Source organism: Prionailurus viverrinus, chromosome C1 (genome assembly GCF_022837055.1).
Source record: "Prionailurus viverrinus isolate Anna chromosome C1, UM_Priviv_1.0, whole genome shotgun sequence".
In the NCBI taxonomy this organism is placed as follows: Eukaryota; Metazoa; Chordata; class Mammalia; order Carnivora; family Felidae; genus Prionailurus; species Prionailurus viverrinus.
The window spans coordinates 6,585,037-6,609,205 of NC_062568.1; the positions used below are offsets into that span (position 1 = coordinate 6,585,037).

The following is a 24,169-nucleotide window of genomic DNA, read 5'->3' on the forward strand; positions in this document are numbered from 1 at the left end:
CGCTTAACCGATGGAGCCACCCAGGCGCCCCTATATTTTTTAAATTTGTGAGTAAATTAAGAAATAGAGGCATGGACAAATCGAGAATGAACAACTGAGCTAGTAGTGATGAAGATGAGGGTCTTCACTTGAATAAGCTGATGAAGGCTCAAGCCCTGGTTGGTGGATTCCTGTAATCAAGCTCCCCTCCCCTTTCTTCTCAGTTTCCTTCTGCTAGGTGACTCATCCATGTACTAAACTCCGGTCAAATGAAAATTACTTCCTCTCAGAAGAGTTGGAAACCCCTCCTTTGGGTTCTTAGTTGCCTTGTTGTTTTGAAAATCCAAATGAAAACTTTCCACGCTTTTGTCTCTTCCCTCATTGAGTAGTTTTCAGATAATTCCTGTTTTCCAGCAAGTACTTGGAACAACTCTGCAGAGAAGGGAACCCTTTATTTTGGAGAGTTGGTACACTTAGGTATTTCCATGTGGCCAAATATTTGGCTTCTGCTTCCCATCACCGAACAAGATGTCTTTGCATCGTTCTTCTCCCTCTTCACTGGCACTGAATGTGAAGTGCGGTGATTTGTGATAAATTTAGGGTCTCAGGCAAAATGATCACTTCTTTCAAAGTTTCTCTTTATTTTGAGAAAGGGAGAAAGAGCGTGTGTGGGAGGGGCAGAGAGAGAAGGAGAGAGAGGATCCCGAGCACGCTTCACACTGTCAATGCAGAGCCCAACGCAGGGCTTGAGCTCACAAACTGTGAGCTCATGGCCTGAGCCAAAGTCAAGAGTTGGATGCTTAACTGACTGAGCCACCCAGGCACCCCCACCAAGTGATCATTTTTTACGTTAAAAGTTTATCTAGTGATTGTGGCCATTTGCTGTCCCTGGAAATCTCTGTTACCCTGGTGGGGTGTTCTTGGACAACTGTTTTGAGTGTTGGAAGATGAAATAGGTTAAAAAAATTTTTTTTTCATTTATTTCCATTATTAACCACTCCTACTGCATTTCCCTTTCTTCTCACCCTCCTAGTTTAATAAAAATAGCAAGGATTTTCAAACCTCTTGGTTTGAAAACAATATACACTCAGTTTGACTGAAGTGACCAGGCTCATGTCACTATTGTGGGCTTGTCTGTCTCTCGATTTAGTTTGCGTTTATCACATCATTTCACTATGGTAGGTTATTAAAATACCAGTAGCTAATGACGTTGACTGAGGAACAGAATTACTCGAAAATTCAGTCTCCCCTGACATCATAGTTCCGTGGTATGAAATAATGAGTTTGTTGGGAGAAGGGGAGAAAATGAACACGTCAGCCCGAGTACCCATCGGAACGATACAGACGGATGTTGCAATGGTGCTTCCTGACCATGCAGTGACACTGTTTCGCTGCAAACAGCCCAACAAACGACCGGGCTTTAAAACAACAAAACAAAACCGTGCGCTACATTCCTAAAAATTAAAACGGCCACAACATAAATCCATTGTTGCCGTTTATCCTGCTGATATAAAAATGAACCGCGCTCCAGCAGAAACACTTTGATCTGAGAAACTAAATATTTGAAGTATGTTCTAAATAAGTCAAGGGGACTGATTATCTTGTTTGAACAAACCAGCTGTTGAACTCAAAGTTGTTTGCCCTGCTGGAACTGGCCACATGGATTCCCAGTCCTGCTTGAGTTCAGTCAGATTTAAACTTGAACTTAAACATCTGCTAAAAATGGCTGGATACCATTTGCCCTCTTCTGAAAGGAAGACACTCAGCTCCTCGTTGGGCGTTCTGAGATCGCGATACCGAAAACCTAAAGACAGCTGTTTGCACCATGACAAGTGTAAAGGGGTGCCGTGGGTTATTTTGGCTGGTGGCAAGCACGCTGTCACGTCAGAGAAAAGGCACCTCGAAATGTCTTGTACCCAGAAAGAAATGCCATGCCTCTCACAGCCGAGAAAATCATGGAAATGTTCTCCTGCTTCTACATCGAAGGGAGCGTCCCTTCCAGCCCTGCCCCCACACAGCTCTTATCACTCTCGATGTAATTGCCTATTTGTTCTATCGGGTCAGGGATTGTTTCTCTCTTGCTCTGCGTTGTCTTGTCAGCAGCTGTCACTAAGTACATTTGGGGACTGAAGCTCCAGGGGTTAGGAGACCATGTCTTTATGCTCCGGTGCTTGTCCTTAGTAAGCACTCCCGTATTTTCTGGATTACAAATAAATTCAGAATCTGTTTTGATAAGCTTTCAACTTCGTTCGGCCATTAACCTGTAGTTACGTAGGTCTCTTTCCCATCGGCTTTCACCTTTGGGTGACCAGCTGTCCCGGTTTGCCTGGGAAACCGGGTGCCTCGGGAAAATCCCTCACAAACAGGGATGAGGCAGTCATCCCATTAAAAGTATAAACCTGTATACTGGGGCGCCTGGGTGGCGCAGTCAGTTAAGCATCCGACTTCAGCCAGGTCACGATCTCGCGGTCCATGAGTTCGAGCCCCGCGTCAGGCTCTGGGCTGATGGCTCAGAGCCTGGAGCCTGTTTCCGATTCTGTGTCTCCCTCTCTCTCTGCCCCTCTCCCGTTCATGCTCTGTCTCTCTCTGTCCTAAAAATAAATTAAAAAACGTTGAAAAAAAATTTAAAAAAAAAAGTATAAACCTGTATAAAGGCTACTGGGGATAGAGTAGCATTTTCAGGCTTTAGAACAAAAGAAAACCCCAGTGGAAAACCAGTCTCAGAGTGGGCTGGCTAACCCGGATGGAGGCTGTGGTTCCCATGAGGGCTGGAGCAGAAGGTTCGATTCTCTGAGTGGGGGTAGAGTGCCCCGGCCCGTGAGTGCAGCGAGATGGAGCCTTAAATGATGGTTGGTAAGCCAGAGGATGGCCAGAGAGGTGAATAAAAAAAATCCTCATTACCAAGGAATGTGCTTTGTTAGCCTAATTGCCTCTCATCTGCGCTGTATATATTTTATGCATGAACAACTTTCTGATTTAGAGATGGGATTGATAAAAAGCTTTCAGTAAAAAGGAAAAATTGTCCTTAAAATCCTACCCAGATGTAGCTGCATTCAATTTAGAAAGATAACATTGGGTCAGATAAGGGTCGGCCAGTTCAACAATGGTGAGGGGCTGGGCCTGTGACAGCCCGGGATCTGGACGCGTTGATGGGACAATGCAGAGTTGGCAGAAGCTGAGACATTCCACCCCAGCGAAGTCCCCCAAGCCATCAATCTTGGTGGCTTAAGCTGGAGATCAAAACACATTGAAATAGCAAAGTGTTCTCAAAAAATCTATTATCATTTCAGATAGATGGCAATAAATATCCAGATCTGGCAGATGAAGGTCTGTGTGTTCTTTTGGTGCAAACTTGAAACGTTGGCTCATTAATAGGAAAAAGGATTGAAAAATAAACTCAGCCAGAGCTGTTAAAAGTGGTTAGGAAATAAGAGCTTTAGGAAAAATAAGGGTGTGTTCCCCCCCCCTTTTTTTTGGTGTGAGAGAATACGGCTCATTTGCACTGATCTGAAGTTCAGAGTTTAAAAATAGACTAAGTGTCCATTTCAAGTACAGATAATAAATCGAATGGAACCAGCTAAGTGTTCCATCTTTAAATAAGAAGCCCACAGAGGACTTGCATATTAATGAAGAGATAATAATTAGCACATAAATTATTTATACACAAATGGATGCCTGTAACTTCACCAACTCTTATTCCTCCCATAAATCTATGAAAGAACGTGTAACATGCAAAGAGAAGTTGGACTCCCTCCTTCCTGAAGCTTTCTTTCCACCCATTCGCTGGCCCTCCCTATTGCACAATTTCTCATTCACTCATTCATTCATGCATCCACTCACTCATTCAACAAACACCTGCTGAACACCAACTGCGTGTCAGGAGACGTGCCAGGTGGGGGCTTGGGAAGACTAAGAAGACCCGATCTTGTACTTAGTTTACCCAAAGTAACCCACTCACCCAAAGACACGCTTGTTGCACAGCGTGGGGCAGGCACCGGGACACGGGCATCAAGAGAGCTCTGTGTAGGTGTCGTGGGGTAGGTGAGGGGCACCTTCTGTGTGCTAGGGTGTTACTATTGTAAATGAGAGGGATGTGGCCCTAAACAAGGAATGGCTGGCTGGCTCTCAGCCTTGGATGAAGATCCACCAATGAATTTGGAAGGTCACAAGGTTTGGACAGGGGCTGAGGAGAAGATTCTTTCCTCCAAATCAGTCAGTAAGACAAGACATGTATGAATCATGTGGTGGAGGGCTCAGCTCCCGGAGAAACATTCTGTACGTATCAGTTGTCTGCCTTTTTCCCCTTCCTCTCTCCCTCCTTCCCTCTGTCTGTCCCTTGTTTTCTTTCTCTACTCCGTCCCTATAAATCTGTATACTTGTACTGTATAAGTGCAAGTATACTATATATTATATAAATGTATTATATGTATTTTAAATAGTTGTATATTTGTAAATACATATTTTAAATAGTGATATATTTGCAAATCTTTAGATTTATAGGTGTTCAGTGTTCAATGACAACTTAAGTAAAGTCAGGTTGGTAGATGTCTCCTTAGAGGACTATACTGATGCCTGGAAGAAGGTTCTAGAGATGCAGACATCGATGAGATCATACCTAATTACGGAGACTGGAGTTTTCATTGGTCGTTATGAAATAAATTTAGTTTCAGTAAAGAGGCATCAGAGTGGTTCTTTTTGAAAGAAGTAGCTGCAAAGAAATAGCATCAACAAGCTTGACCTGTAGGCCTCTTCTTCTTTCTGAGTAGTACGGTGCTTAAAGAAAAGTTAAATGTGTCATGTATTCCCCAGTATGCCACAGGCCCCACCTGTCCTTACTGTATTACTATCTTTACCTGACTACATCCCAAAGAAATTAGTATCCACACACTGTGATGGAGTGGACAGATCCTGAGCCTGGGAGGAAGGAGGTCTCGGTTTGCTCCATTCCAATCTCTTTTCTCTTTTCTAGGATGAGCTCATTATCATAGAATCTAAGGTCCCTTGCTGCACTAACAGTCAGTAATTCTAGACTATATCTGGATAGAGAGAGACATCCATGATATGGTCAGAGACCAAGAGCAGTGTGTTAAAACCAAAGAAATGCGTTAAGCTGCCTTGCAGAAAGTATCCATCAGATGAATGTGTTAAGTAATGACCACTGGCACGGACTTAGCCTTGATAATGACATCTAGACGGTGAGATCTCATGGCTCCCTCCTGGAGAAGCTGTCGGGCTGCCGTCAGTGAATCATCTCCCCTGGGTGGTGCCTGTGCTGGGTGACCGGTGGACTTCAACATCCGGTCTTCCCCGGTGGATCACAGGCCCGTGATGTGTTTCAGGTCCCTCCGGGTCGCCCGGTCTGAATGGCTTACATGGTTTAAAGGGTCAGAAAGGAGCCAAAGGCGCTTCAGGTAAGAGAAAACCCTTTGTGAGCGATTAAACTGCAGTCAGGAGACCGTGAGATACCGCTGGCGTGCCTTTACCGCACACAACTTGGGGCGAGAAACTAAGAAACTGGCTTAGTTTAGAGGCACACCATTGAACTATTTCTCATACTGAAGATGGACTTATGTAAGAAGGACCTTTGAGAAAACCCAATTTAAGAAGGAGTGGCTGGTTAACAGTGACTTCTGTTGATGTTACTTGGGGCTTTCTCCCTGCTAAAAATACTCTGAGTAATTGCTTTATTTATTTATTTAACGTTTATTTATTTTTGAGACAGAGAGAGACAGAGCATGAACGGGGGAGGATCAGAGAGAGAGGGAGACACAGAATCCGAAATAGGCTCCAGGCTCTGAGCAGTTAGCACAGAGCCCGACGCGGGGCTCGAACTCACGGACTGCGAGATTGTGACCTGAGCCGAAGTCTGAGGCCTAACCAACTGAGCCACCCAGGCGCCCCTGAGTAATTGCTTTAGGTGGGGCCAGATTTCAAAATGTGACAAATAACAAAGAAATGGTTGGGAGGTCTTGTTGTGGTCTTGTTTTAAGTGTTACGATGCCAAGTACGACCCCGTGGGCTTAATTACTAGTTTTAGCACCGCTCCACAGGCTGCTGCTAAAACAAATTACCTGAGCAAATTGCTGGTATTTTTGTTATCACGAATAGGCTCATCATTAACAGCTGCACTTTAGATTTGTTCTGGCGTTTGAATATAGGGCCCGTTTGCTGCTTTAGTGTCTCAGGAAACTAAGCTCGTAATCAGACAAGGCAGCTGGAATCAGACACGGAGGTCTGAGGGTCTCCGGTGGAGAGTTGGGTTGTTGTGCTCCTAGGTCGGGCCCCATTGCTGAAGAGAGACAGAATCTTTGTACAGTTCAGAAGGTCAAGAATTAATGTAGGTCACGTAGGATTCATTTTAGGGCTCTTCCAAATAGTCTGATTATATGTGTGCCTCCCCCAAGAAACCAGTGATGTTCCTTCCCCCTTTTCAGTGGGAAGTTCCATGATGCTTCCATTTATATGTGAATTTCCACCTTAAATTCAAACCAGTTTGTTCATAGTGACTTATTGCTGGATCTCATTGGAGCGTTGATAAGCTGTTGTATTGTTGTTGTTGTTTTTAGTCTGGGAAATAACTATAAAATAAACCCAACCTGTGCCTGACCGTGTGATAGGGCGCAAGAGGGTACATGGCGACCCAGGGGGAGTCTGCAGCCTTTCGGGTCACCACTGGGCAGGCGGTTGTTCTCAGCACAACCCGCTGTGTCCCTGTCACCCCCTTTGGAAGCAGTTCTTTTCCAGGAGCCACAAGAGGAACAAACAGAGAACTAATGCTGTTTCCCTCGTTAAGGTTCGCGTGAAGTGGGCCCACCTGGCCCAATGGGCATACCTGGGCCGAAAGGGGAGACAGGAGACCCCGGGAGCCCAGGAATTTCTCCCCCAGGCCTTCCTGGAGAAAAAGGTCCCCCCGGGCCCCCAGGTAAGAAACAGCATGCTTTTTCCTCTGTCAATAACTCAGTCAAAACCTTCCAAATGTGATAAGGCTGATCTCCGAACACGTCCCTCCTCAGGGAGACCTGGATCACCTGGTCCCGCAGGTGCCACAGGAAGAGCTCCTGAAGGTGACATTCCTGACCCAGGTCCCCCCGGCGATCAGGGACCTCCCGGCCCCGATGGTCCAAGAGGTATGATAAAATCCTGGCAGAGGATGTTGGCACTCCTTTCCTTAGACGCTGCCAGCTCCGGAGGATTATAGGACCAGAGAATGGCGGAGTCGCAGGCCCTCAGCAGCCCCGACAGTCTGGCGGAGGGGAGAGGTGGAGTGTGGGCAGTGCCCGGCTGCCAGGACCACCCCCAGAGCCAGAGCTCAGAGCTCAGTCTTCTGTCCAGCTCTACCAAGCATCTCCGTCTGGGGACACTGACTCCCAGCAGACCCTTCTCATCGCCAGCGCCAGGGGGATGCTGAGCACAAGGGGTCGGAAGTGGCTGGCGGGGGTGTGTGTGTGGGGGGGATCTCACTCTGCCTGTTGGTTTCTAGCACCTGCCACGTGCACCGCCATGGGCCAGCATGACCACGCCCAGGCCTGGCACACACAGAAGCAGTCTGTTCAAGTGCTGCTAACAGAACACATTGTTCCTCTCAGCCCTTGGCGGGGACAAAGCCCAGCAAGGCAGTATTTCAGAGTAGGGGCTGACCGGAGCCGGCTGGGGCGTGGGGGAGACAGCCTGGTGCCGTGGGGTTTTGCAAAGTGCACACAGTCATGTTCCTAATAGCTCACGGAGCTCTTTCAGAGAGACCCAACCCACTGCCTTTAAATCTTTGGGATTTTAGTCGGGGCAGGATAAAATATTACGTGATTCTATTTTACCCTGAGAAAAGTGAAAACGCTCCAAAATATTCTAGGTAGCTAAGGAGAATAGGATTTGGGCTTACTTCCTGTGCGTCGACACCTGTTTTCAGATAGAATTGTACATGTAGTTGAGTGAATATTTCTTTTCCATCAGCCAGGTTTTCTCAAAAGCCTGTCATCCATCTCTCTGTTCGCCCATCTGTCCTTCTGTCCATCCATCTGTCCTTCTACCTGTCATATCAAAGCAGTGGGATGGCATGCAAAGAAAAGCCATAAAACCATGCTTCCAGAAGGAATGGCTTGGAAGGGAAGGAAGGCTTTCCGTAGGTTCATTTGTCTAACGGCTGCTGACGGGCCACTTACACCATCTCCCAGCTTCACCTCCAGGGCACACTCGCTGTTTGACCTCTGATATTGTTCATTTTTTTTTTCTTCTTCTGGTTCCCCCCCCCCCCCATCTTTTGCTTGCATTCAGTTACTTTCCTTAAGAAGCTCTCAGGCAGCCAGCACTCATATTTGTCTTTGACTGAAGGATGCTTTTTGTTTCTTCCTTGTGGTCAGGAGCACCCGGGCCCCCGGGCCCCCCTGGGAGTGTTGACCTACCGAAAGGGGAACCAGGAGACCGGGGTCTGCCGGGTCCCCCGGGCCCCCCGGGCCCCCCAGGCCCTCCAGGACGCAAAGGCTTCCCAGGATGTGATGGAAAAGATGGCCAGAAAGGTAGGAATGCAAGTTATTTCTGAAGTAGTGCGTGAAGACTTTTGTGATCTTGCCCTTCAGGGTCTGGGGTTCTGCACCACGGTGAGGTAATTCTCATTTCCTATGGAAATAGTGACTGCATTTTCAAAAATGCCCTGACTTTCCCAAAGAGTCTTAACGTTTGGGTGACATTTGGGTGAGTAAGAAGAAGAAACACAAGTTCACCTTCAGCCCCTAACAACGTACTTGATAATGTCCTAGACCAGAACTGAGCAATAGAAATACAACACGGGACAGGCGCCTGGGTGGCTCAGTCAGTTAAGTGTCCACCTCTGGATTTTGGCTCAGGTCATGAGCTCGCCGTTTTTGAGTTGAAGCCCCACGTTGGGCTGACAGTGTAGAACCTTCTTGGAATTCTCTGCCTCTCTTTCTCTCCCTCTCTCAAAATAAGTAAATAAACTTTTATGTGTATATATATATATATATATATTTTTAAGGAAATATAATGCAAGTTACACATGTAATTAAAAGGTATAGTAGCCACATTTTAAGAAGTAAAAAGAAACAAGTGAAATGAACTTTCATATTTTCTTTAACCTAATATATTCAAATGTTACCTTAGCATATCATCATTGGTATCATCCATGCGGCCACTAGGGCCATATGTACGAACCTAGTTCCTCTCCAGATGAGACACTCCTCCTCACCTTTGAAGTCTGGTGTGTGTTTTAAACTTACAGCACAGCCCAGTTTGGATGTGTCCATTTCAAGGGCTCAGTAGCTACATGTGGTTAGTGGCTTCTATACTGGACAGTTTGGTTTGAGGCTGCTGACCTGGCTTTTTTATAGTCCTGAAAGAGTCTCCATTACTGAATTCCCCCACCATTTAAAGCTAAAATATTTGTTTTAATTCATTTTTACCTAACTGCTAGTATTTGAGGATATTAGTTTTTGGTCACCAGGATTTCAGAGAACTATTCAGTTCATAGAACTTTTTTGTTGAAAGGGACCAATAATGGTTACTCATTTGAGCTCCCTTAATGTCGTAGGTAAGTAACTGTCGAAGTCTTCCCAATAATTGGCACCCTGCCTAATGTCTGAGCCAAGCGCAAAATAAAGCCAAAGTTTAGGGAAAAAAGGGGATCAAAATGACATGACTACAGTGCAAATAGCATCCCTGTAATGGTGCAGTGTACAACCTGCACAACAATACACAACAAGCATCTTCAACTTTACTGGCAGTAAAATCAATTTTGGAGAATGTGGCTTATATCTGCAGGTATGTGGGCTTCCAGTTATTGAACCCCAGAATTGGACAAACATGCTACAAGCCAAGTCACCAAAGGGAGGAGGAGGTTAGCTATACAACCTTGTCCCTTTCCCAAATAAGACCCTCCTCCTTCCCATTTGCTGCTCTGGAGAATGAACCTCCACCTGGAAATATTCTTCAGGATTGGGGAAATAGCATCAGTAGAGGTAACCAAAGGACATACAAAGAGTTAGAAATATTGATGAGACCCCTAAGTGTGCTTCTTAAAAAAAATTTTTAACGTTTATTTATTATTGAGAGACAGAGAGAGACAGAGCATGAGCATGGGAGGTTACAGAGAGAGGGGGAGACACAGACTCCAAAGCAGGCTCCAGGCTCCGAGCTGTCAGCACAGAGCCCGATATGTGGGGCTTGAACTCACAAATCACGAGATCATGACCTGGGCTGAAGTCAGACGCCCAATTGACTGAGCCACCCAGGCACCCCCCCCCCCCCCCACAAGCATGCTTCTTAACTCCCATCCCAGCAGGCACATGGCCCAAAGAGTGTTTAACTGTGGAAGAGAGGAGGGAGTTTCTTCAGTTTATGTTTTCAGACTTATTGGGAAATACAGTGAAACCTTGGTTTGTGAGCATAATTCATTCTGGAAACATGCTTGTAATCCAAAGCACTTGTATATCAAAGTGAATTTCCCCATAAGAAATAATGGAAGCTCAGATGATTCGTTCCACAACCCAAAATATTCATATAAAAGGGATCACAATACTGTAATATAACAAAAAATAATAAAGAAAATACAAAGTGAAAAGAAAAGTAAACAAATTAACCTGCACTTACTTTTGAAAACCTTCGTGGTTGGTGTGAGGGGTACAGGAGACAGGAGGGTTATTGTGTAGGATGACTTTCACTGTCACCAACAGAATCGCTGCTGTTGGCTCAACGGAACCTTTTTCTGCATGGGGTCCACTGTATACACTCACACAGATATTGACTACAGTACAGTATTAATAAACTCATCCTATACTGTATTTAATGTAACTGGCAATACAGCGGCAGAGGAAAGGGTCTCTCTCTGCAGGCAGCCTGACCTAGAATGAAGCAAAACATCCCTAAGCTCACTCTTGTCTGGAAAAGCAAAGGACTGTCCAGAGGTGCTTTGAAGTGACAAAAAATACACTATTGCCAATTGTGGGCACCTTCCAGAGTTCTGACAAATCACTGATTTCTGCTGAACGCTGTGGCCTGAGATCGAGCATCTGAGCATGGGAGACTATTACCCACAATCCCACAGTGAGCAAGAGAGAGAAGAACCATTGGCTCAGCTGGGATCATGTGACGCTCGGCGTCACTTACCACTGGTATTACAAGACATCGCTCGTTTATCAAGTTAAAATTTATTCGAGATGTTTGCTCATCTTGTGGAACACTCACAGAACAAGATATTCGCAGTCCAAGGTTTTATTGTATTTGATCTTTCCCACAAACATTTATTAGGTACCTACAGGAACGTAACAGTGAACAAGTTTAAACAGAGTCCCCATTCTTATTCAGCATAGAGTTTCATGGGGGAAGATAAACATTCACACTAAAGGGTCATCCATATAAATGGAGGCAGGCGCTCTGAGTAAAGGAAACATAATTCTAGGGACTTGGGCTGGGGCTCTGGAGATGGCTTTCTCGAGGAAGTGAGACTTGCTGAGCACTGTACAGAATGAGGCCTCGGTGGGCACGGAAGAGAAGGAACCGCATATGCGAGGCACTGAATGGCCGGTGGGGCTGAAAGGGAGACTGTGAGGAAGAGAGGTGGGAGCTCAGGCCAGGGGACACGTTTTCCCAGATGGCCAAGCGCCCTTCCTTGTTTGTGCTTCCCATCTACTGTCTGCCGAGAAAGTTCAGGATTACAGGCTTTTTCCTTCTCCTTTAGTTTTGTCTTGATCGTGAAACCGTTTTCCTTAGTCCTTTTGATAGACTGTTGTGTCTCCTTCAGACGGAGGCAGCTCTTCTCAGCTTTACAGAAAAAAGTGAGAAACTCGCCTGGATACTAAGACCGAATTGGCCCTGAGTTTTGCTGAAGTGAATCTCTGAGTTCGGCCCATCAGACCTGCATTGTCTTGATAGTGCTCTGTTCCAGGCCCCTATTTTTATGTTCTTTGTAGGACCAATTGGATTCCCGGGACTGCAGGGACCACCTGGACTTCCGGGATCTCCTGGGGAGAAGGGTTTACCTGGTTTTCCAGGCAGACAAGGGCCCCCTGGGCCTCCAGGTAAGCTCCTAGTGCCTAATTATCTCACCCACCAAGCCTACATGCAGCCTTTTTTAAAAGTATTAATTGTGATGGTCCACTTTCAGACAGTAATTATTCTGAAATTGCCTACAGTTTCTTCTGGGTTAGTCTGTTTCCGATATAAAGATTATATTTATTTCAGGCCTCACTACAGAGTCTTATGCTTGGTAAACTAATGTTTATCATTAGAATGAGTAAGTTTGCAAATTAGGAGTTGATTTTACGTGCAGCATCTCTAAGGTAGCTAAATCCGTGTTCCCTCACACAAGAGGCAAAGACTGATTTGATTATTGTATGTGAGGACTGTCTATTCATTTCTGTCCCCGAATTCCCATTGATTTTCTTAGATACTTTATTTAACTTTTTCTGTAAAGTATACTAGTTCCTGTGAAGGTGAAAAGGCTACTCAGTTTAAGCTCAGTAGCCAACGTTTCCAACCTCGGGTCAAAACCAGCCAAGGAAGAGTTGGAAGGGTGAACATACATGCATACTTGAGATTGGCAGAAGTAATATCTTTGGAGATCCTTAATCAATATGATGAGGGGCGCCTGGGTGGCGCAGTCGGTTAAGCGTCCGACTTCAGCCAGGTCACGATCTCCTGGTCCGGGAGTTCGAGCCCCGCGTCAGGCTCTGGGCTGATGGCTCAGAGCCTGGAGCCAGTTTCCGATTCTGTGTCTCCCTCTCTCTCTGACCCTCCCCCGTTCATGCTCTGTCTCTCTCTGTCCCAAAAATACATAAACGTTGAAAAAAAAAATTAAAAAAAAAATCAATATGATGATAATGTGGTGTCAGTTCAGAATAGTTTGCAGTGTCCTCAATTAGCACTGCAGTCCAAAGAATAAATATAAACCACACTGCTTTCTGATGGATCATAGAGCAACACGACTACAGCTTATACTTGAATTCCTCTCATGTTTCCTTTCTGTGCATAACCTGTAACACTGAGCTAAAGCACATAAATAATATGAAATTTTCAGAAGCCTGCCCGTGAACGGAATTCTGTATATGTTAGATTGGAGCATATTCGCCATATGAAATCAGCTCGAATTTTATATTGTGCAAGAGAGCTCTATTTCAGTTTTTTCTAGATACGAACATCCCATTATGAAATCATAGCCATTCTTGTCAGTAACATCGATGTAGACTTGTCATGTAAATAAGATGCTGTCATTCTGCTCATTACTGATGCCATCCTCAAATTATTATGTGTATCCTCGAATAACCTATTTCACTTTTGTCCTAATTCACACGTTTAAAATCTCTTTCCCCCGCATGAAAATCATTACGTGGCGCTTGGATTTTTGGCTTTGGATCTCTCCAGGTGCCAGAGGTAAGCATTGCTATAAAATTAGTCATTTCCTCTAAATCTGGCTTCTGTTTATTTCTGCACTTGCCTTTTCTACTCTGTTTGTGAGTTAAACTTTGTTACATTTTTGTAGATGGGGTGCTGTAATTATATGAGGTTTCAGTGTGTTCGCTTCCTCATTACGGATACAGTAACCCTGTATTAGAGCGTCCTAAAGCCGAGCCTCATTATAAGGTTGTCAAAGCAGGGAAGACGCTCAGCTTACAGAATTTCAACTCAGGCCCAGAGTGTGAATGCTTTCTCTGTCAAGGGCTAGTACATACCAATGCAAGTTTCTTTATGAATTCTACCATATAAACACATAGAACATCCCTAAAATAAGTAGCAACAACAATATGAAAAGACGGATCCTTCATACCCAGTAAGGGGCTGTGGCAAGGTTTTCCCATAACATCGAGGTCCATTTTCAAGGAGCAAATTTCTTGGTGCGTTACAATAAAAATGCCATGATTCTTTTCAACTAAATGTTCACTTACCCCTCCAGAGGCAGAAGCAACATATTATTTCGTGTCTGGGGTTTTCAAACAGACTAAAAAGAGTTTCTCAAAAAAAGCAAAGAAACACAGTGAGTGCATGCATTTGCTCTTTTCCAGGCCTTTGTTATTAACCCCAATGAAAATTGGTCCGGAATGCGGGGTCCCTACACAAGAGATGCTCTGGCCCCTCCCACTCAGCTTCTGGTTTATTAAAAAGTAAAGAAAAGCAAAATCAGATTTTTTTTAAAAGGCTGCTATTTTAAATGTTTATATTTAAAAGTTTCAGTTTTGGGGTGTCAGGGTCGTTCAGTCGGTTAAGCATCCGACTCTTGATTTCCACTCAGGTCATGATCTCCCTGTCCGTGGGTTTGAGCCCCACGTCAGGCTCTGCGCTGACAGTGTGGAGCCTACTTGGGATTCTCTACCCACCCCCTCTGCCCCTCGCCCTGCTTGTGTGCTCTCTCTCTCTCAAAATAAAAGAAGTAAACTTAAAAAAAATAAAATTTGTAATTTTATATTTAATGTTTCCACCTCCATCCTTTTAGTGTCTCTCTGGGTCTGTATGTATAAACTCATTAGAAGATAACATCAGAATCCTAAATATGAAGCACGAGCCAAGTACCCCCAGTTCCCTTACTTGCTTCCTTCACTCCATTAGAATTCACAAGGTTATCCAGGGAAAATAGAAATTATTCATATACATCTCTCTCAAGTCACCCAGAATGGAAAAGCTATGTTTTACGTTAAACTGTACGTACTGTAAATATACATGCAACTCAGTGTTGGTTGTGTTTTCATACAATATTTTAGGAGAGATTAAATTCCAAACAGCTTACAGGGTTCAAGTACATTTTGCACAGACATATTAACTAAAATGCAGCCTATGATGTCACTATGGCCACATTTTCTACAATCTTCTTGCTGCCTAATTACTGCTATTTTTTAAAAATGTTTATTTATATTTGAGAGACAGAGCATGAGCGGGGGAGGGGCAGAGAGAGAGGGAGACATGGAATCTGAAGTAGGCTCCAGGCTCTGAGCTGTCAGCACAGAGCCCGACGTGGGGCTCAAACCTATGAATTGGCCTAAGCCAACGTCAAATGCTTAACTGACTGAGCCACCCCGGCGCCCCTAGTCACTGATATTCTTAAATTTTTTTTGCACATTTGTATGAATTTTAAGAAACCCATAACTGGTGAGCAGTGTGTTTTCAAATACAGTGTATTTCGGGGTGCCTGAATGGCTCAGTCGGTTAAGCGTCCAGCTTTGGCTCAGGTCATGATCTCATGGTTCGTGAGTTCAAGCCCTGCGTCGGGAGCCTGCTTCGGATTCTGTGTCTCCCTCTCTCTCTCTGCCCCTCCCCACTCACACTCTGTCTCTCTGTCTCTCTGTCTCTCAAAAATAAATAAACATTGACAAAATAAAAAAAAAATTAAAAGTAAAATATGTTGTATTTCTTGGAATTTATCACGCTAATGTGAAGAGTTCTGTAGGCAGTATGGTGTTGTGGTTAAGAGCACAGGTTTGGAGCCAAGCCATCTTGGATTTTGATCTAAACTCTGCCATGTGTCTGCTGTGTGACCTTAGATATGTCACTTACATACCTGAACCTGGGTTTTCTCACCTGTAATGTTCTAGTAATAGCGGCACACACACACACGGGCTTGTTTGGAGCCTTTAATCACAAAGCAATTAGCACAGAGCCCAGTGCATGACAAGCAGTTCATATTAGCTGTTATTATTATTGGTTAGTGTTATGATTATTTCTCTCCCCTTGTGGATTATTTGTAGGGTGACTGAATGAAACTTTAGAAAAAAATATCTTGGGACACCCAGGTGGCTCAGTGGGTTAAGTGGCTGACTTTGGCTCAAGTCATGATCTCCTAGTTCGTAAGTTCGAGCACCACTTCGGATCCTCTGTCCCCCCCAACCTCTCTCTGCCCCTCTCCTGTTCGCTCTCTCCCTCTCAAAAATAAACTTCAATTTTTTTTAATGTTTATTTGTTTTCAACAGAGAGGGACAGAAAGCGAGTAGGGGACAGAGACAGAGAGGGAGGCACAGAATCCAAAGCAGACTCAAGGCTCTGAGCTGTCAGCACAGAGCCCTACGCGGCTCAAAACCCATGAGATCATGACCTTAGCTGAGGTCGGTCGCTTAACCCACTGAGCTACCCAGGTGCCCCTCAAAAATAAACTTAAAAAAAAAGAAAAGAAAAGGGAAAAAAGAAAAAATATCTTAAAGATGTGAACATCACCAAGGAGGAAAAACATTCATGCCTTCAGAGCAGTGGTTCTCCAAGTGAGATCCCCAGATCAGCCCCAGTAGCCTCACCTGGGAACATGTTAGATGTGCAGACGTTGGGGTCTATTCCAGACCGACGTGCTCAGAAACTCTGGGCTCTGGCAAAGTGGCCAGATGATTCTGATGTGCAAACATCAGCACTACAGCTCCTTAGCGCTAAACGGTGCTGAAGCCTCGGCCGGCATCGGAGTCATCTGAGGAGTTTAAAAAACTGCTGATGCCTAGCTCCCACCCCCGGAAATTCCTACTTGATAAGTCTAGGTGGGGTCCCAGCACTGGTACTTTTGAAAAGCTCCCAGGCTGGGTTTACTACACGATTAAGCTTGAGGGCACTACCCAGGCCATGTGCTCTACAGTTAAATCAGTGTTTCTGGAGTGGGACCCCAGCATCAGCAGATTCGTGTATAGTTCCCTGGAAAATTGTAACCAACATGCACTCAAGGTTGAAAGTTGCTGCTGTGGTGCCCCTGGCGACCTTGAAATTCTATCTGAGTCATGGACTATACGGAAGCCCGCGTGGCCGAAATGTACAACGAACGGATTAGAGACGCGTTCAGTTGAGCACAGGAACCCACGGTAGCTCTCCCACTGCTAAGTGTGGCTGCCATTTTGTAAAAAGTTGCCCAAAGATTAGAAACCCAGGGGATTCCCCAACCTGTTGCCGCCCCAATCAACTTTCTCCATTCCATACTTTTTTTGCTTCCTCTGAAATGCCATTCATTCAGTCAGCCAGTCATTAGTTTATTTAACAGAATGCTCTGGAAATTCTTCACGCAGCCCACAGTGAACAGCAGTCCCGCCTTCACGGAGCCTATATTGGGTGGTTGAACATTCTTCGGTTCTTCAGTGTAGAGACCGAAGCCTGACTAACTTGAGAACGCGGAAGGAGCTTGTGTGTAAGATTTGAGTCCGTCACACAAGTGGTGGTTCCCATTTCAGGTGAACCGGGGCCACCTGCAGACGTGGATTCCTGCCCCCGAATCCCCGGGCTTCCTGGGGTGCCAGGCCCAAGAGGACCAGAAGGAGGCATGGGCCCCCCCGGAATGAGAGGCCCCCCAGGAGCAGGTACGAGCCTCACGCTGACTGTTCATTATCTGCGTCCTGTGCTGCTGGAATGAGAATCTAAGTGTCTTGCTGTGTAGTTTTTAGCATGCAGCCTGAACAATTTGTGAGGAGGTAGCAAGGCAGTCCCCTTCCTCTTACGCATTTCTCTACATTTATCCAAAGCTTTGATCGTGTCCTAGCTGGAGTGACACATGCCTCCTATTTTTCTGCTGAACTCCTACTTGAATCTTTCACGTTGCATACTTCGGCAGCTTTGGGGCACAAGGTTTTGAAGCTTCTTACACAACTGAGTAGATGCTCTAATCGTCATTACTAGCTATTGACTTGATTTTGCATTACAAACACTTGAACTGGGGCTCAGTGGAAAGGAGGGAAGGAAAGGTATCGCTTGGAGGAGGGGGAGGGGAAAGGGAAAGGGTCGCTCTAAATTATGGCCATGACTGGAGTGTTCATTTAATTAATGTGACCATCGCTCAGTCATTCTCAGGGTAGTAGGATCCTTATGTAAGTACTTAAAGGAAACCATCCCTTTAAAAAGTATCCTCCAAATGCATTACTTTCTCTTCCCAGATCCCTACCACACTGGTAATTTATGAAGAGATTAGGGAGTCCGGGATGGTCCTCTAGTGGTCGCCGATCTCTTCAGACCAATCGGCAGTGCCCATGATTCTAGACCACCTGTGTGCAAATTACCCTAGGAGACATGAGGCCATTTTCTTTTCTGTTTTCCCACCTGTTCTCCCAGGTGTGGCTTTGGCTCTCTTGGGTTCAGGTCCAAAGGAATTGGAAGTAGAACTTGAATTTTGCACCCCCTGGTGTGTGTGTGTGTGTGTGTGTGTGTGTGTGTGTGTCCCCAAAGCCAAACAGCTAAGGGCTGGAGTCTGAATAGTTCTTAGGTAGTGTCCGGAACAGCCCTGGAGCCTCCCTCATGTTAGTATGGGGGTTTTCATGTTTGTATTTGCTGCATTGCATCTATGCAATTGCGTGTTAATTGCGCGTCCATTGGAGCAACTTCCGTTAACAGCGCACGAGCACTAGGAAGTGAGCGTAGTCCTTAGGCGCTCACTACATGGGTAGAGCTTGCAGTCAGTCAGAACAACTCATCACTCAACCTACTTTTAAAACCAACCGCCTTGTTGTATATGTTGTTGTGCAATATTGATGGCTGGGATACTTCTCCCCCCGCCCACCACACACACACCCCTTTAAAAAAAATCAACTCTCCAGTAGAAGATGTGGCCGGTAACGGAGTTCTGCAAATATATTTCAGGAAACACTTCCAGATCCCCCACACTGTTTAGAAAGTGTGGTCCTGGGTATCGTGGGCAGTACGGATGTAGGTGTGATGCGTTTTTCTCCCACCAGTGCCTCACAATCTCAAGGCAGGAATAGCTGGCAGAACACGAGTAACTCTTAAATAATGGGAGATGATCATTTGTGCTTTGAAGGAGATTCTGGCAAAGGCGTGAAGACAATGGGACAGGGAGAGGTGAACTTTATCGTGGAAGCCTGCAGGGCTGCTGAGACTCAGGCAAGGGCTGGCCTGTGAGCAGAGCCTTTATGGAAAGATTGGGCTTTGAGGAACTAGAATTGTCCAGCAGGGAGATGACAGGGGCACAGCGGGGGTTGGTTTACCTTGAGAGCCTGGTGACTAAGTCAGCCACATCCTTGCTGCTCTAAGTGTGGTCCGAGGACCAGTAGCCACTCAGGCCATAGACCTACCAAGTTAGAATCTGCATGTTAACAAGATCCCCAGAATATCTGTGGATCCCTTCAAGTTTGAGCAACCCTAACCATGTTAGATGAGTGCTGTCCTTAAAAGAGTCAGCTAAGAGTCACACAATCCCTAGTGACTCAATCCTAGCTGTAGATCAAAGTCATCTGGAGGGGCAGGAAACAACCGTGAGGCCTGGGCCCCCTCCCAAGACCAAGGGAATGCAGAGGGAGGCAGGGCCCAAGTACCAGTGTTTGGAAAAAGCTCCCACAGTGACTCTAGTGGACAGCCAGGGTTGAGACCCAGCACCTTACCCCAACACCAGTGGAGACAGGTTGGGTGGCTGGGCTCACCCATTGTGGTAGCTTGGGCAAAGAACCGAAGAAAGTTATTGAGAAGAAAAAAATCAAATGGGCAAATAGTAATCTTGGGCACATACAAGATTCTCTCTCCATAGACTGTGAGCTTCTGAAAGAAGGCCGACAGTCTACATGGGCCCAGGTGTGATCACCTGTCATCGCTCGTTCTGGCTGACTTGGGGTCAGATGGGCACATCGGGTTGCAGGTGGCCTCAGAAAGGTCTACTCTGGCTTTCTGTGCCCTCTCCTTATTGATGTCACTGACCCTGCTAGCTGGCAGTGGGGACACCTGAGGCCACCGTTGTATCACAAAATGTGACTGTTTTGTTAAAAAAAAAAATGCCCAGCCCTTCCGCAAAGCACTTCCTGTTCTCCATGGTTTCAGAGCGGGGCTGTGCTGCTCCATGGTTCAGCTTCCCTGGAGCTCCTTTCTACCCTCCTGTGTCCCCACTCTCAAGCCAGTGTCCCCTTCCGGGTCCCTCTTCTCTGACATGGGCCTCCAGATCCTGTTATAAAGGATCCCTCTTTGCCTACACTATAGTCTTTGCCCCCTAGCTCTCCCTGCTGGCCACCTGGATACATGGCTACACTGTCCCGTTACTAAAATGTGACAAGTCTCTTCTGAGGGTCTAAAGCACCCTAACCCTGTCTGACTTGGGTCATGTGCAGGACATATTGATCATCGCCTGTCTATTTTCTGAAGGCATTTCTTTCAGCACGGTGTTGGGGGCTGTCTACACCACCACCTCTCTACTTTCTGAATGCATTTCTTTTAGCACAGTGTTGGGGGCTGTCTACGCCACCCCCAGGGTTGGTTGTGAAGGCTCAGCTGAGACCAGGAAGCACCATGTCCACTTAAAATGGCATCGTTGGTTTCCTCTTGTTTTTCCTTCCAAACCTCTTCCATTGCCGAGCTGGTTCTGTAACCAGGTGCCACAGCCGAGATCTATACAGAAGCAAACAAAGTTCTGGCTCTTTCCTGCCCAGTATGAGTAGGTAACAGCCACACTAAATATAATTAATGTCTGCTAAGAGTCCTCCACCATGGAAGGCCTAATGTTTTTCTGCTCACATGTCTCTTTGATCTACAACTTTTCCTTCCCGGTGGAGGGGGGATGGGGAGAGGCTCAAAGGCTGGAGCTTCCTGGGATGAACACAGAGGTGGTTTCCATATCGGTTTGAACTCTTACTGCCTAATGGACACATCCCCACATCCTGTTAGAGTGTGTTTAATCTTCAAGTCAACATGTGATGTGCTCAGAGGAGGTAATCCATCAAATAGTGGAGAGCTTTTAGATGTACCTCTAGTTCTTAAAACAAGTTCCAAGTAGAGAACAAGTCCACACGGTGAAAGCTCTGGGCACTCAGCTCGGGTTAACACAAGCTTTCCTCCCCATCTCTGGAAAATTGCCTGATGATTTCTCCAAAGGGAGCAAAGAGCCTATATCATAACATCTGGTGGGGGGGACTCCTGTCCCCAAATCGACAGTGATCTCGCCGCATGTCCCTATTTCGGGAAGGCACCTGCTGCCTTTTCAGTGATCAGCCCGTTTGCTGGCTTGTCAGCACCTGGGCAGCCCTTTCCAGCCTACAGCGCAGTGGCCACACGTTGCGATCCTCTCCTCGGGTGGGAAAGATGAAGGAAAGCTCTGAGCTCACCATCAGGGCCCTGTGTTCCTTCCAAAGTAGCTGATGTTCTCTTTGAAGCGGGTGGAAAGGGATGTGCCAGCCAGCATGCAGCAGCCCCAGGCATAGAGAGGTTTCTGCCCCATTACTGGAAAGGAGAGGGCATCTCTCACCCAGATGGCGAGAGGGAGAGGGAGGGGCTTCCTTTTTCGCTTATGGAATGACGACCACGTACCGCACGCAGTCCAGGAACCGTGTGACCAGCCAGGAGAATTTGTTTAATACCCGAGGAAGCAGAAAGTGAAATGCTAGCACCCCAGAGGCCGGGAATGCCGGGGGGGGGGGTACCCACAGGAGCTCTGCCAGCATGGAGTGTGGGGGGAGGGGCTGGCTGGCTGCAGGGACAGAAGGAGGACGTTTGTACGGGACACTCTGAGGCAGGCAAGGTCAGAACAGAATTTCAAAGGCAGTGAGGTCTGGAAGGGTATGCGTCTCAGTGCTAAGAGGGGGGCCTGTGTGAGACAGGAAATTGAGTGGGACGTCCCCCTGTTCACCCCAGTACGGCAGTCCCCTGCTCTCAACCCTCAGGTGGCTTCCCCACTCCCTTGAAGAACAAGTCCTAGAGTGAAAAAAGAGCGAAAGCTGCTTAAGTGAGCTCTCTCTGACTTAACCGTTGGTTTTAGGCTAATGTGTGGCAGAGCGAGTGAGAAAGGGAGAGAGGGAGAGAAAAGCATAGGTAGAGACCAGAACCCTTGGGAGGGCTGGTGATTCAGGGAATTCAGGACAATGGCAATAAACTCCTCCACAGGCAAGGACCATATTTGCTACCCACGAAAGGAGATTGTGGCTCATGAATTGATCCCTTGGCCGAAAGTAACAGCTTAAAAGAACCCCTCAGGTATCAGTGTAAATGCAGCCACGTCCTCCGGGGGGCGCAGCTGAGCCCCACAGCTGGTCATGGGTGGGGGGCGGGGGGCGCTGACGGCTGTGCCTTGGCCCTCACTCAGCCTGCCTGTCTGAGTGAGGCTCCCCACCCCATATGATCAGCTGTGTCACCTTCCTGAGCCTCAGCCTCCCCACTGGGAGGCTGGCATATGAGATCTCACCTGGTCCTATGGCTGGTGAGAAGAGCGAATTGGTTAACCCACGTCAAGGGTGGTATCTTGCACCTTGTAAACCCTCAATTATTATTTTAAATAACTGCTGCTTTTATCTTGCTCCAAATTTAACTTGGCTCTCAGTTGAATCCTATTAAATTTTATTTATTCCTTTTTTTATATTAAATATAATTTATTGTCCAATTGGTTTCCATACCATACCCAGTGCTCATCCCAACAGGTGCCCTCCTCAGTGCCCTTCACCCACTTTCCCCTCTCCCCCACCCTCCCATCAACCCTCAGTTCTCAGTATTTCCTCTCAGCTTTCTTAAAAAAATCGTTATTAAGGATGATATTTAATTATGAAAGTCATATATGTTCAGTGTAAAAAAAAAAGTCGAATATACAAGAATATGAAGACACATGAAGACCTCTCTCTCAACATCTCTCTGGTCTGGCTTCCAATCCCAGCTCTACTGGCTTATTATGTAAGTTGCTTGACCTTTGAGAGCCTCATTTACCCCGCTGCCAAGTGGAGGTAACACTTCCCACCTTCATGTATCTGAGAAGACAGAATGAGCTAATGCAGAACCGTCCAAATGGGGAGCCCGGGGCCAGCACCTGGCCACCAGGTGTCACACTGTTTTCACCACGGCCATCGTGAACTCTTGCGCAGGGTGCAAAGGAGAGTCGGGGCCGGATGGCAGGAGGGGCGAGGATGGCCTCCCAGGGTCTCCTGGGCCTCCTGGAAGCAAAGGGGACACGGGAGAAGCGGGCTGTCCCGGAGCACCAGGTAAACATTTTCAGCTTCTCTTCTTTCCTTTGACCCCGTAGACCTGAGGACTCTTGGCACAAGATCCGTGGCTTCTCATGCGGCTTTCCAAACTGCTCTTATTAAAAGCATTTGCCTTAGATGTGGACTCACCAGGTATTGGGCGAGGCAGAAGCAGCAAGAGCAGAACAAGGATGTATCCCCCACTGAGGGTCTAACTGATCCTCAGCCATTGTAAAGATGAGGCAAGGTGCTATCCCCCATTTGGCATCTTCCAGAACCGCTGTACATGATCATAAAATAATACTCAGCTCTTCTAGCTGGTTGCTTTGCCAAGGCAAGCCTGGCATTGCATGTCAACACCACTGAGAGGCCGTGCTGCAGATGGGGGGGTTCTCACCCTCCACGACTGGCTGGATCACTTGGCCTCTGTTTTCTGAGTTCACTTCCTCTTACTGTACAAGTGTCGAAACGTTTATATAGACTAAGAGGCTCTTAAGACAAAAAATTGGGGAGTAGGCGTTGAGTGAGGGGAGAGAGAAGACATTACAGAATAGCCATTTGAAATATAATGCGCCTAGGCGATAGGTTGGGCACTGGGGACCCAAAGACTCCCAGGTAAGTCTCATCTTCGAGGGGATCTACCAGGTCGGTAATGAGAAGGGGTGAAGGGGGCCGGTGAAGTCTGTAACGAAATGGAGCCTGCAGTCAGCTTCAGCCAATTGCTGCAGGTGGGGGAGAGGGCTCAGCGGTGCCCACGCTGTGCTCTCCAAATTCCAGGTCCCCATCCGGACAGTCTTGACAGGTCAAACGCAACACGTGGGCAGGCCTAATTTGGTCCACAAGTCCTCTGGTTTCCAGGATGAATGAGGAGAGCCCGCCAGTCTTCCAGAAAGAGTTTTTAAAAAAATAAACAACGTTTAATTTCACCTTTGCTCTTGGCAATTAGAAGTAGCCATTGGCCTCCTTCAGTGGGTCCGCCCCTTAGAGATGCCAAAGGAGACAGACCCTGCTTCCCATCTGCCAGCAAGAATGCCACCACCAGGCCTGCCTTCCTCCTCCCTCCCTCATAAAAGAAGGTCCAGGTTGTGCATGTGGGTTCCAACCCTTTGCCTTTTCTCCATATGCCAGAGCCATGAGAGGGTCCGGGAGGTGTAAGGAAGGCCAGCTTTGAGAATTACCTTTTCCGATGAGCAGGCTCATAATTCAGTCTGAGAAGGTCACACATATCTAGTTCTAGGCTCCTAGTTCAGTCTGGGAGGTCACACGGGGGGGAGACGCCACCCCATCTTTGTCTTCTCAGCATTTCACCTTTCCCTGTTTGTCATTTCTCTTGTTCAAGTAGAATGTAAGCTCTGGGAGGGCAGGGA

The 24,169-nt window shown here is 46.6% G+C and overlaps 1 protein-coding gene across 11 annotated transcripts in view; it reads left to right on the top strand.

Moving 5' to 3' along the window:
- COL4A4 (collagen type IV alpha 4 chain) overlaps positions 1–24,169 on the top strand; it is a 135,498-nt gene that overhangs the window by 103,682 nt on the left and 7,647 nt on the right. For 8 of the 11 annotated variants that reach the window (XM_047872283.1, XM_047872288.1, XM_047872282.1 and 5 more), the window contains 8 exons: positions 5,319–5,390; positions 6,773–6,901; positions 6,993–7,106; positions 8,334–8,489; positions 11,895–12,002; positions 13,345–13,353; positions 17,106–17,231; positions 22,704–22,820. In XM_047872283.1, coding sequence (XP_047728239.1) covers positions 5,319–5,390; positions 6,773–6,901; positions 6,993–7,106; positions 8,334–8,489; positions 11,895–12,002; positions 13,345–13,353; positions 17,106–17,231; positions 22,704–22,820 — 831 coding nt within the window. Of the gene's footprint in view, positions 1–5,318; positions 5,391–6,772; positions 6,902–6,992; positions 7,107–8,333; positions 8,490–11,894; positions 12,003–13,344; positions 13,354–17,105; positions 17,232–22,703; positions 24,047–24,169 lie in introns of those variants that run through there. The other 3 variants (XR_007154992.1, XM_047872289.1, XM_047872292.1) reach the window with 3 other exon arrangements.